Genomic DNA, 13990 nt, shown 5'->3' on the forward strand with positions numbered 1-13990 from the left:
CAATGGAATGGCCAAGAAAATCGAACCCACGACCACCGAGGTGAGAAGCAAACACCAAACCAACCACTACTGGACTCTTAGGTTAATAACTCGCTAAAACGAGAAAATATCTTGGATGGTGCTTCTGGCGCATTGCGCCAGGCTGGCGCTTCTGACGCTTTGCGCCAGGCTGGCGCTTCCTTCTAGTTCTTTTAAGGTTATGTGCCAGAACATCTGTGCCTTTATGGTACCGACATCCTTCACGTGTTAATTCCGTTCTTAGTAGAAAAAACTTTTATATTTTATACGTAGTATAGTCCATTCAGGAAAACAACTTCTGCCACTAAGAGAATGTTTCCCATCCGACTCACCCATCTTCTCTTGAGCAATATCCGATTCTAAAAAGGTTGTGTGCGTTTCTCGAAAGGATGAGAGAATTATATTATATCGTGCTCTGCCGTATTAGAATCCTTTATAACTAATGTCACATTGTGGTAAACAGCATTAATCTAGGAAACCTTTGTAGGATACTAGGAATTCTGTAGTTAACCTCGGTATGTGCATAAGACTTGACCATAACCGTAGTCTTAAAGTGAATTCTCTTCTACTACATTCATCTTCTCACTAAGCATGTACTCCAATAAGCCATGCTTTCGTAAGCATGAGAGCATCATATAATATAGAGTTCCGCTGCCGGTTAGAATCCTTTAATAATGTTACCTACGGTAAACAGCATTGAAATGTTGTAATATCGTTCTTATTGAAAGCTTCTTAGCAAAAGGCAGACAATATTTTATTTATGTTTGCTTAACTATCCCCTTAATCCGAGGCTAAAACCGCGATTTGTAGGGGAGAGACACGGTTAGTTATTCCATCCCGCAGGAGGAGAGGACATGTAACCAACTACTCATGACCGCACTTACATGTTACTGCGTTGGTCTCTAAGGCGCGATAGCAGGTCTCCGTTAGCCATCTGGCCTTACTCTTCCAGAGTTGCCAGCTACTCCCATTAAATAAAGGAATCTTATAAAATTATTATCGAAATTCAGGAAGTTCTTATTAATGCATATTTAAGCGAAACAAGACTTCGATAATCTAGAAACTAAGTAGGTGTTGTCTTAACAAAATCCTTTAAGCATAGTCCTTCCTAGGAAATTCCTGGAAGGATACTGGTAATTGAGTTGCTCTGCAAAGAAGTAACTACGGTATGTGTGGATTTGCCGAATCGTATTCTCATACAGCAGATACTCTACTACCTTCTTTCCTTGCCGAGGCAGATAGAGAAAGGAAAAATTTTTTACTGTCTTCGTTTTTCTTCTTTTCGTTAATAGAACGATAGAAAGAGTATATATATCTCCTTAAGGAAGGAAGTTAATCCAGGAACTCTTTAAATCTTCGTGATTTCCTCATAAATCGCGGAAGAGACAGAATTCCTGTTCATCTGTAGGGTTACGGAAGGAAGTAGATATTTCCTATCCGCCATCATACCCAAACAAACGTCGATGAGATTCTTATAAGAAAAACTCCCAAAGCTCTTGCCTCTTCATAACGAGGGAAGAGCATGAATGAAGGAGAGAGTCCGCATTGAGAGGAACTGCCAAACACAGGAGTCTTCTGAATAATTGAAAAAATGGCTTTCTCTTAGTATCAGAATCCTTCTGACAAAGCGACGGCCGCCTGTGCGACATCTTGCACCTTTGCCAGGGGAAAGTTGCTCAAGTTAAAAACTCAAAGAGGAGCCTCGCGACTGACCTCTCTCTCATAAGAAGATATGACAATTTGTCGAAAATTGCATTTTTCCTAACTATACAACCTGAGGTCCTTTAACAATAGGAAGTAGCTAGCGGCAGCTGGAACGGTGTAAGCTTCGAACAAGGGGAGAACGGTAGTTAACTGCTTGTCCGACAGTCGCCTGGGAGGTAAACAAATCACTTTTGCTTTTGGCCCATGCAAAATACGCAGAGTGATGGGTGGCATGAGGAGGGGACTATATGTAAAGGACCTCAGGTTTGTATAGTTAGGAAAAATGCAATTTTTGACAAATTGTCATTTGTTCCGATACGTAATACAAACCATCGGTCCTTTAACAATAGGAAGACTCACTTCTTGGTGGGAGGAATCTGAGTCTTTGATGAACAGACTGGTGTTCGTCCATCCCTGGAATGCCTCCCTGGTCGTAAGAGCGAGGGAGGGATCCAAGCCTCTGTCCGATTGATCGGGGTGTGTGCACCACAGGATCAATGGTCAGACCTCTGGGCCGAGTACCTAAGAGAGAGGCATAAGGCGTACTCTCTTCGTACTCAGCAAGCAAGAACTTGTTCCTGTTTGCAAGAGGCAACATAAAGTATGGGTTGTCTCAAGCTGGCATCCACTTCCTCCCCCTTGTTGGAGGAAGTGGTGGATATACGCTCCTATCCCTAGTGAAAGGGATAGGATGGGGCTCTGTTGAGTAGCTCACCTGCATCTTGTCCTAATCCAGCAGGGTGACGACCGTGTCCCTCTAACCACAGGTAGAGGGGAAGAAAAAGATGGGAAGAGGAGCCAGTCACACTCTCATTCACTCATCCATTCTTACGGTCACACCAGGACTCGATGCTGTTCAGCCTGCGAGGGTCTGGGTTCGCTACACAACGTGTTGAGCAGCCACCACGGGTCCCAAGGAAAAAAGATCCAAGGACCTGTGGGCAATATCCCGGAGGTAGAAAGGAAGGGCATGTGGTCTGGTTGGACCAGACCCCTGCCTTCAGTACCTGCGCCACGGAGAAGTTCTTGCGGACAAGGCAGCATCTCCTTCGCATCGAAGGCGGTGAAGTCCATTAGGGAGGGGATTGTGAACGACTCGAACCAATCGTCAGGGACCGAAGGGTTCTGAGTCTTCGCTACGAAGTTCGAGTACGAAATCGAGCGGTCACGGATCCCCATCCCCTGGATGCTTGACTTCGCAGGAGAAGTCATGCAGTTTCCTCAGAGGAAAAGAAGGAAATAGTCGCATGACCTATTCCTCTTCTCTACTTCGGTGATGTCCAGTACCATACTGGTCTGTCCGTTTGCCACGAAGTCTCTCGCATCCTCCTATCCCCATGCAGCGAAGTTCTCGGTATGTGGATAGGACACCGACACTCCATGGTGGGTTGTCAATGGTATGGGTACTGTGACAAGCTATTAAAACGAAGTAATGATTGCTCTGTAACAACCGAACTAAAGTCAACAGCGTAGTTAGTAACTGACTCGGCCGCTTCTGACAGCTGCCGACTGACTCGTTCGGTAGGAGGCAAGTTGTCAAAGCATCCGAGTAAGTCACGTGACCTTCGCCTTTAAAAGGGGTTATGCCGAGAGACCAAACAAATAATGTATTTGTTTGTCACCAATGCCGGACAGCGAGGTGATGATTCTCTTAAGGCATGTGCCCAACAGGCGAAAGTCAATTGCCTTCTAGAGACCGAGGTCCCTGAAGGCAAAACATCTCATGGTTGTTGAATCTCAGCTAAGGAGAAACAACATATATACCGTTGAAGACGAAGGTAGATATTGAATGCAACCTACGTCTTCACAGACGAATCGAGAGAAGGATTCTCAAGATTCATAACCTGTGCTTACAACTGACTGAAAACGCTAACCGCTATTTCATTGCTGTCCGGTGAGAAGTCGTAGTTGCAATGAAAGCGGGGCGTTCTTCAGTAATGAAAACACAGGGGAAAGCCGCCTGAAGAACTGCTTCTCATGGGCTGAACATTTGGAAGTAGAGCTGTCAGGTCGGAGAGTAGGCGATGTCTTCTGACACATCTCGTAATTCGGGTTGAACAATTGTACACCTACGAATACGAGATATTTTGAAGACAAACTCAGATGTCTGCAAAATCATTCGCATTATCGCAGTGCGATGCAGCGGGAGACTTGTACAGACTTCTGTTACCGTGCGGTAAACAGAAAGATGAAAGAGTCCAAGAGATATCTCTATTGAAAATTCTCGCAATGTCGAAGGCGATGGAATCTAGCGTCACAGCAGTAGATGGTCCTTCATTATTGCGAGAATCCCCATTAATCAGAGACCTAAGTCCATGATTGTTTGGGCAGAGAATACGGTTTCGGTAGTCAATCAAACCAGGGGAGAGAGAGACATAACTGACCGTGCATCTCGGAGGCCCAGCTGATACTGAGCTGCTGTCAGGCGTTCAATACGCAGTAGTTTGAGCCTGAAGCTCTCGCCGACTCGTCCATCCTGAGTTGCCATGTAATCCATTATTCCATGAAAGGAATGCGTTCGGCTAGAACTACCGAGCATAAAAGATATGCTCGAGCAATTATATTTAGGCGAAACGAATTTCGGTAAATATAAAAGTTGAAATGGTGTTGTCGTGACAAAACCATAAGTATATAAAATTGAAACTGAAAACTCCTGGGAGGTTGCAGGCAACCCGAGTTGCAGTTCAATTAGAATACTTCTCTTCTAAGTCGCAATCCGTAGATAAACTAGGATATGCGCCTACCCCTCGCGGACAATTCAACTGCTTAGTAGAATCATGTCGCGAGGTTAATATACGTAGTATATTTGTAGGATTCTGAACAACGATCTCCATCCTAAATTCTTTCCTTCAAGAAAACAAAATAAGGATGGAGAGCGACCACCTTCGATCTCTATCAAAGAGTGAAGGAGAAGTCTTCCTCGAAGGAAAGCTTCAATGGTGAACAGAATACTAAGACGATAGTTCAAGCCAAACTGGATATTGCCGTTCCGATCTTCTCTATTCCAGGTTGGTCGCCTACTGTAAGATAGTTTCTTTCAGCAGCAGGTCTTCTTCCCAATGCTAGAAATTCCAGGAATTCGAGCATAGGCGAGGTTCCCCGATTATCATGTAACATCGGGATTCTCGTCTCGCTCACTTTAGACCGTGGTCTCGCCTAAGTGTTTGGAGATCGTAAAAAACTCGAACACTCTGAATGCGCTAGAAATTCCTTAGAATTCTAAGCAGTCTGCGAAACCCCCACCGAATTCGTTCAAACGATATCGGCTGGTGGTCCTCTCGATTCCCGTAGAAATCGAGAATGGGGCAGGATCCCTCCTCAACGACCGGGGCTTACGTCAGGTAGGACCCGAAGGTCCCCCATGGTAGCGCAGTCCCCAACGTGGGATCCTACAGAGAAATCTCTGTAGGATCCCTCCCCTTTCCCTCGTAGCCGTAAGGAGAGAGGGAATGGGGGAGGAATTGGATACTCGCTCGCCTTCCCAGTGGAACTAGCAGTTGGAGAAGAATAGGAGCAGCCATCGCCTTGCGGCGATGGTCTCTCAGAGTCTGGGAAAACGTATCGTCAGGAGAAAAAACGTTTTCCCAAGCGGAGGGTTACGAACTCCTCACTGTAGGTAAGGGTCTGCCGCCACTGTGAACGTCGTCTGGGTGGGGCTGATCGACACCTGACAGGGGAGAGCCGATACCGTCCTCCGACTCATTCCAGTCCTCGTCGAGGTCGAAACCTCTCAGGAGGACCGAAGGAGTATTTAAATACGGTGTCCCAAGACACGTAGAAAGCGCCGCTGTCGCAGTAGAGGAGGTGGAAGTAGCTTGATCGACCGGCCAGAACTGAGAGAGCCTTCTGTCCGGAGACGAGAGACTATCGGTTCGAGACAGAATCGGCAAGCTCCTGATCGCGGCAGACCCACCGTCGGTTTGGGTTCCCTCTCGGGCCCCAAAAACGACTCGAGCAGAGACGTGGGCTCTGCTGGTGGGAGCGGCAATCCTTCCGCAAGGTCATTATGCTGACGAATCAGCTTAATGACTTCTGCAATTTCCTCTGTATCTCGGGAGTAACCGCGTCTTGCGGAGTAGGACCGTCCAGTCCTTCCAACAAGAACAGATCCCGAGATACTCCTCCTTCCGAAGGAGGAAAAGCGGCAGACCCCTGACGGTCGCCTCCCAGCTACTTGCACGTATGTCCTGGTCGTCCCTAGAACCGTGCCTGGTCCATACGGCGTCATAGCGGGATCGCGAGCGGGCGCACCTCTCGCGATCACTCATAGGTACCTCGCTCCTCCCGGTGTAGCCCGAGGAGGTTGAAGGTACAGGAGAGGCAGACCTGACGCCCCCCCCTAGCTCGCTGGCACAGGACCAGCGTGCTTGGAGGGCTGCTGCTGATCGTCAACCCGCGGTGGCGATCGAGCAGCAGGCCTAGCCTTGCCGCTCGCCTGGGGCGAGAGGCTCGGCTGAGAACGTCGACGCTGATCTCTAGCGTCAGGCGAGCTGTTGCTGGTTACCATCTTCGCCCGGTCCCGATGGGAGCGGCGTCAGGTGACCTGCTAGGTTCGCTGTCGCGGTGAGACCGGGCCGCGAGCGTCCTCTCGCGTTCTCGAGCCGCTGGTACCAGCCGTGGCTGGTACCGACGGCCGCGGGGACCCCTTCCTCGCCTCAACTCGTGGCTGGTCAGCGACCGTCACGTCAACCCGAGCAGCCAGCTGGTCGCTGCGAGAGCGTCCACTGGCCTGACGAGAGTCGTCTGCACGACTCTCGCCAGTCTCTGCTCCGCGCTTCGGTCTTGACGGCGAGCGAGCTCGGGCATCAAGACTTTGGCTGGACGGTCTCCCGCCCGCGGGAGACCGTCCACTCGGTACTTCTCGCTAACGAGAAGCCGAGGCGGATCCTGGTTTAGCGGCAGAAAACCGCTAGAACCAGGCGAGGAGTGCCAGCCGAAGCTGGTACTCCTCTGGTCCCCGTCTTCTTCTCCTTGGTAGAAGAAAGACGGGCCCTGTTCCCGAGGGAGCAGGAGGACCAGCAGAAGAGCTCCCCGAATCGCCAGAGCGAGATGGGCCCTTAGAAGGTCCCGAAGGAGCCTTCTTAGTGGGGAAAACCCCGGTTACCAGCTGGTCGCTGCAAGAGCGGCCGCTGGCCTGGCAAGAGTCACCTGAGCGTCTCTCACCAGCCTTCTGCTCCGTGCCGCGTTCTTGGCGCCGAAACTTGGCTGCACGGTCTCCCGAGGGAGAACGTACACTCGGATCTCTCGCGAACGAGAGACCGAGCCGGAACCTGGCGTAGCGGCATCGCCGCTAGCACCAGGCGAGGAAGTACCAGAGCTAACCGATACTCCTCTGGTCCCCGTCTATCTCTTCCTTACGGAAGGGGAGACGGGCCCCGCTCCCGAAGGAGCAGGAGGACCAGCAGAAGGACCCCCGTCCCACCGAGGTGGGACGGGCCCTTAGAAGTTCGAAGGGGAAGAGGCAGCAGCAGACGATGAAGACGAAGATGACAGCTTCCTCTTCTCCTCTTCCTCGTCAGCTCACGCAGGACAGTCGTCAGGTCCTCCATCCAGGCCGGAGCCGGGGCTATTGCCGAAGCAACACGGCCCGACTGCACCTGTCCGGAAGGACCTGGGACTGGGGAAGACACACCGTGGGCAGGACCAGCATGGACAGGCACAGGAACAGCAACCAGCTCAGGAGCGGCAGGAACAGCGGCAGCGTAGACCCACCCGAAGGGACAGCCAAGCCAACAGCGGGAATCACATCAGCGGCAGGTACGGCAGGCCCAGCGATCGCCTCGTAGAATCATCGGCAGCCAGCGGAACCTGGGTCCTGGCGCCCGGTCCAGGGGCGAGCTGCTGGAACAGCGGAAGTCTGGGGCAGGCAACACGAAGAAAACAGGCGGCGGCGGCAACCCCACCTCGGTACGGCTGCGGCCCTAGTAGCGGCAGACGGCGTCATCGACACAGCATGGGGAGTGTAGACCAGGAGGGGGGGGAGCAGCATAAGCGGCCGTGGTAGTAGTGGAGACCGCCCCAGACCTCGCTAGACGCTGCAGCAGCCCGTGGATGCTAGGCACGCCCTGCCTCCGCGGTGGTCCATACCTGTCCAAGGTCGTCTCCCACGGATGTAGCACCTGCGGTAACATAGATAGATTAGTAAGAGGGGTTCCCTCACGCACGGGGGGAAGACATGCCCCACCCCGAACGCAAGGAAGACCCCAAATACAAAATACAACGAAGAAGCTGAGGGCGGGGGGCAGGAAGGAAGACGAAGAATCAGATACCAAGGGAGTCGCGGGAGAGCTTTCCGACGACTTCCTGGCAGACCTTCGCTTCCCCTACCCCCGCACAGCAGTGAAAAGTAATATGAAAATTGAAAACAGAAGAATGCCCTTGGATTCACTTAATAGAACCTTTTAAAGGGGAAAAGATTCAATTATGGGTAAAGGAACGGGAAACTTGATCCAATAAATATGAGCTATTATAAAAACAAAAATATATGAAAATGAAACAGAATACTGCACTTGCGATTCATTTTCACATAAAAAAATCGTAAGGATCAATTCCCGGGTAAGAACGAAAAAAATGAATCGAAAATTGATCCAAATTAAATTTCATGCAAATAAATAAATGAAAATGAAAAGAATATTGCAATTGCGAATCCACTTTCATTGCATTCTAATTATATACAAAAATTAAAAGGCTCGTGCCGAGCGCAAACACACTCTCGTAACGAAACGCACAGGGCAAACATATAATGAAAAGAGTACTTACATTTTTCAATTACACACCTTTCGCCCAAAATACATGACTCGGTGCGAGCGCGCCCGCCCTCGGCACCGAGGCATAATTCAGGGTTCAATTCATGAAAGAGAGGAAATCGCCGCATTCTACGGCGATAAACTCCATGTTGGTTCATAATTAAGTCAATGAAAATGAAAACAGTGTACTTACAGTGTTTTCATTTTCAAGTCAAACAAAACCATTAGTAGAAAACACAATATAAACAAAGCATACGACGATGAAGCGGGCAGAGAGCGATGACGAACACGTCCTTCACACCCGCGGCCGAAAGCAAAAGTGATTTGTTTACCTCCCAGTCGCGCGGCGCGCGACTGTTCGGACAAGCAGTTAACTACCGTTCTCCCCTTGTTCGAAGCTTACGACCGTTCCAGCTGCCGCTAGCTACTTCCTATTGTTAAAGGACCGATGGTTTGTATTACGTATCAGAACAATTGGAATATTCTGGCGCCTGGCTCCTTGCGCCTAGCGCCTGGATAGTCCGCGCGCCTGGAATGTTCCGCACGCTATAAAGGAGACTCGCTCCTGTAACGTTCCGCTTGCGTGGAACCGGTCCCGTGCGCAACCTGATAGTTCCGAGCGCCTACTAGACCCCTTTTAGAAAGAGCCTCTTGCCCGGAAACGTTCAATGGAAGGATCATTCTGATTGCCACTGTACTATAAGGCTCCTTGCTTCTAGCCGTCTGTTTTTTCTGGCGCAATTTTTGCCAGGCTGGCGCTTCGTCTCTTTGAAGACGCCTTGAGCCAAGAAAAATTTTCTAGAACGCGGCTCGCGCTCAGTTGCTAGAACGCGGCTCCCGTTTGGTTGTAGGAACACGGCTCGCGCTAGTCTGTTTTCTGGAACGCGGCTCGCTGCTGGCTGTTGGAACGTGGCTCACACTAGCTTGCTGGAACGCGGCTTCCTAAGTTCCTGGCTGGCTCTTGCTCAGTGTTCTCTTAGTTTTCAGAGAACGTGCTAGATCATCAAAACATATACATTCTTCGTCTTTTCGGATGTAAGATGAAGAGACGCACTTTTATTTTTAAAAAAAAAAGGATGCCTTTTCAATGGCTATCCTTGGCAGTACTGGGACGCTCTACAGAACCTGCCGAGGGGACGCCTGACCGGTGGGGATTCTCTGAAAACCTCCTTACGGCTTTCGACATTCCTTCTCCCCTGGGCTTGGGAGCTTGAAAGAGGTCTAGGCATGAGAGCGAGACAGAGCCGATCAGACGCACCCTCCACTGCAATGGGAACACTAGTAATCACTTCTTACCTTTTAATAGCTCGCATTTTGAGCCACAATCCTTGTCTTCAAATTGCAATTATGAATTTGAAGTTTCTGCGAAGAAGTAAGAAGTGATGAGGATACAAAACACTATAGTTACTGTTAATACTCTAATTGCTCGTTAGTACGAGTTTCCAAAAAACTTTTAAAAGAAACGTATCTAGTTACATGCTTTACTGACTCCCTAAAGTAGGAAGTCAGTATATTTCCTCAATCAATTCTAACACTTATTACACGTATTAATGAATAAATATTAATATTTCCCTTTCTTGCAAACTATGTGAGTGTCTACCGAAAATTTCGGTAGTTACACGTCATATATTCTTCTAAATTTTTGAAGCCAAATTCATTAAAAAGTTAATAAAAGCGTATGCCAAACCAAAGACCCAGTACTTCCCTGCAAAAGACAGCCCAGAAGATCGATGGTGATGAAAAACGAAAATCAAGTCAGGAGGTAGCAACAACATATGTTGACACTACCGCGACAGAGAAAATCTGGTTCTAGAACGGGAATGGTTCCTATTCCTGCCACCCAGCGGCAGGGGGGTAGATCACCTGACCTACCTGCAGCGTGTGCCGCGAAATTCGAATTTCTGTCGGACGTCAGAGACATAAGCTAAGTATATATCTGCCGGGGAAGTTGCATGTACAAAAAGTATTTTTTTTTAATATTTTTGGATGTCTGGAATGCAGTAATTGTATGTGCATTATTCCTTATGGAAATTAGTTTTGGTATTCATAAGTTTCAGATTTCGTAGGAGGTTCCGGAACAGGTTATTTATGAAAACCAAGGTTCCACTGTATGCTGTAATTACTTGGATGTTTGCCATTATGAGGGCATGGAAGGTATCTGGGTAATCCACTTCAAGGAACAAGGTCAGATACAACTCTAACAGATACAGTACTCTGTAGTACATGCAACCTTCTGGAAGCAGTTATTCACATTAAAAAATCACTATTTTTTAAAGTAAATTTGAAAGTATTTTTCCTAACTATACAAACTTGGGGTCCTTTACATAAGGAATTAGTACTTTCTTATGTAAAGGACTGAGGGTTTGTATATCGAGTAAGAACAAATCAGAATTTTTGAAAGTAAATTGTATTTTTCCTATCTATACAAACCTGAGGTCCTTTACATTAGTAATTCCTTATGGAAAGGACTGTGGGTTTGTGTATCATGTAGGAACAAAAAAGAAAATGCTATTACCTTTCAAAAGAAATAATAGTACAAATCCCCACTAAATGTTAAACAGTAAATAGTATATATGTATATCTCCATCTTACCTGGTATATCAACATGGGTTTTGATGTCACCATTCTTCAGTAAATGAATGAAAATGGCTCTAAGACCAATAATTCCTAATTTTACTTTCTTTTTATCACTATCCTGAAAAATGAGATAAAACAGATGTAAATTCAGTGGCTGATTACAGGTCATGCAGACTACATACATAAGTACAATTGAAAAGAAATTAAATGTGACTACCTGATGGCCCTGTACCTTGGTACATTTTCATAACCCTCTATACCTATATATCCAACAGTTTTTGACCTTGAGGACTTTCATCTGGAAATCATCATTTAATAAAACATGAAATGAAAGAGGAGAAAACTTTCATTTAATATGTAGCTAACTTGTTCAGCAAACAAAACAGAAACATTTTAAACTAAAAGGCTTATGCTATACAGTATTATGCAAACGCCACCAATTTCATACCAGAAGTTTGTTTAGCAAGCTTGCTGCTGCCTATTACTACAAATGAAACCCTTTGTTTTACAATTCTTAATTAAAGAAAGGGATTTCCTGTTTTTGGACCACAAGGGATCTATATCTCTGGGGTAAAAGAACAAATGCAGTACACAGTGTGTGCATGTGAATGCTTTCCATTTTTTTTTATTGATAATTTTTCTGTACTAAAAATTTATTATAGTTTTCACCTCCTTGAAAGTTACAGCTTTATTTCCTCTAGATCTCTACATTACAAGACAACCTTAGATTGACAGTAGCTAAAATCTTTAAGTATACATAAGTTAAAATCTTTAAGTATACATAAGTTAGTGTGACTAAAGTAGTAAATCTAAAGGCAAAAACAGTTGAACAAAAACTGAAACAGATCATATTTCTTAATGCCAGGACCTAAGCCAGTTTAACCCTTTACTGCCGACTGGACGTATTTTACGTCGACTTACAAAAGTTTTTTTAAAAATTCGCAGAAAAATACTTTTAGGCCTACCAGCCGAAAACTCTTGAATCACGTGCCTTGGGGGATGCTGGGAGTTCACGGATCAAGGTGTTGTTTTGTTTACAATCGTTACGCAGGCGCGCAAGTGCGAAAGCGCGAATTTCTTTCTTGCCGCACTAAAAAGTATCTGTGACACATCTCGGAAATTATTTTGTCACTTTGACATAATTTTTGTACCATTGTAAATTAGCCGTTACATGAAGTATTATATATGAAAATGTGCGCATTTTTATGTAAAATACAATAATAAAATACTCATGATTGTAACTTTTATCAGTTTTGAGATATTTTCATATAAATAACGATAATTGCCAAAATTTTAACCTTCGGTCAACTTTGACTACCGAAATGGTCATATATTAGTATCATTCAATCATTTACCTTAATTTTGCAACTAATTGGAAGTCTCTAGCACAATATTTCGATTTATGGTGAATTTATGAAAAAACTTTTTCCTTACGTCCGTGCGGTAACTCTTCCGAAAAAAATCATACATGCGATTGTGGTAATGTTTGCACCATTTTAAAATTAGCCGTTATATAAAGTTTTATATATGGAAATGTGCGCAATTTCATGCACAATACAACTAAAAACAACCCATGGTTGTAGCTTTTATCAGTTTTGAGATATTTTTATATACATAACGATAATTGCCAAAATTTCAATCTTCGGTCAACTTTGACTCTACCAAAATGGTCGAAAAACGCAATTGTAAGCTAAAACGCTTATATTCTAGTAATATTCAAGCATTTACCTTCATTTTTCAACAAATTGGAAGTCTCTAGCACAATATTTCGATTTATGGTGAATTTATGAAAAAAATAACATTTTCTTTACGTCCGCGCGGTACCTCTTGTAGCTTTTCTCATTTTTGAAATATTTGCATAAAATCACGATAAATAGAAAAAAAAAACCCACATTCGGTCAACTTTGACTCAACCGAAATGGTCGAAAAAACGCAATTGTATGCTAAAACTTTTACAGTCTAGTAATATTCAGTCATTTATCTTCATCTTGAAACAAATTCGAAGTCTCTAGCAAAATATTTAGATTTATGGTGAATTTAAAAAAAAATCTTTCTTTCCCTCCGCGCGCGGATTCTCCGCCACAAATCTCCAAAATGTGTACGTCCCATTCTCGGAATATTTGCTCCATTTCATATTAGGCATTTCATAGAGTTTTATATATGAAAATGTGTGCAATTTCATGTAAATAAACGAAAAATATTTGAAGGTTGGTTTGTAGCTTTTCTTATTTTTTCCGAAATAATTGCATATAAATAATATACTATATTAAAAAATTCGACATTCGGTCAACTTTAACTCGTCAGATATGGTCGAAAACTGCAATTGTAAGCTAATACTCTTACAGTATAGTAATATTCAATCATTCGTCCTCATTTTGAAAGAAATTGGAAGTCTCTAGGACAATATTTAGATTTATGGTGAATTTTTGAAAAAAATATGTGTTTACGTCTGCGCGTTACGAATTCATGCATTATTTTGTGATAAATTTTCTCTGTGTTGCTTTTATCGTTTACAATGTGTTATATACCAAAATGATCGCAATTTAGTGTAAATTACAACGGAAAAAAAGTAACTTGTTACCTTTAACCGTTTTGCGCACAGCGCGATTGAATACATATATGAAATTTTGTTTTTGCGCTATCATATATCGCATTATTTATATATGATAATGATAATTTTTTTCATTTCTGATGGTTGCATACTAAACTTCAGCTAACGACAAAAAAAGGAGCCAAAAATGAACTCTTAATCTTGAAAACTAAAGCGCGCTGTGATTTTTTGACAAAAATATTTTTTCCGCTTCCGCGCTCACTCTGAAACACCTCCGGCACACGGGAGACAATTTTTTTTTTACCGCTTCGGCGTTTAAGGGTTAAGGGGACCTTCCGCTATGGCGGATGACATGTCAACTTGAAAAAATTAAAAATCAAGTTATTACTTGTAT

General features: G+C 45.0%; 1 protein-coding gene across 1 annotated transcript in view; it reads right to left on the bottom strand.

The window, feature by feature from the left end:
* Positions 1-13990, bottom strand: part of LOC135206790 (nucleolar complex protein 4 homolog) — a 79408-nt gene that overhangs the window by 39102 nt on the left and 26316 nt on the right. The window contains exon 2 of the mRNA XM_064238285.1: positions 11061-11163. Within this exon, the coding sequence (XP_064094355.1) occupies positions 11061-11163 (103 nt within the window). The remainder of the gene's footprint in view (positions 1-11060; positions 11164-13990) is intronic.

The sequence above is a fragment of the Macrobrachium nipponense genome, chromosome 31 (assembly GCF_015104395.2).
Source record: "Macrobrachium nipponense isolate FS-2020 chromosome 31, ASM1510439v2, whole genome shotgun sequence".
NCBI lineage: Eukaryota > Metazoa > Arthropoda > Malacostraca > Decapoda > Palaemonidae > Macrobrachium > Macrobrachium nipponense.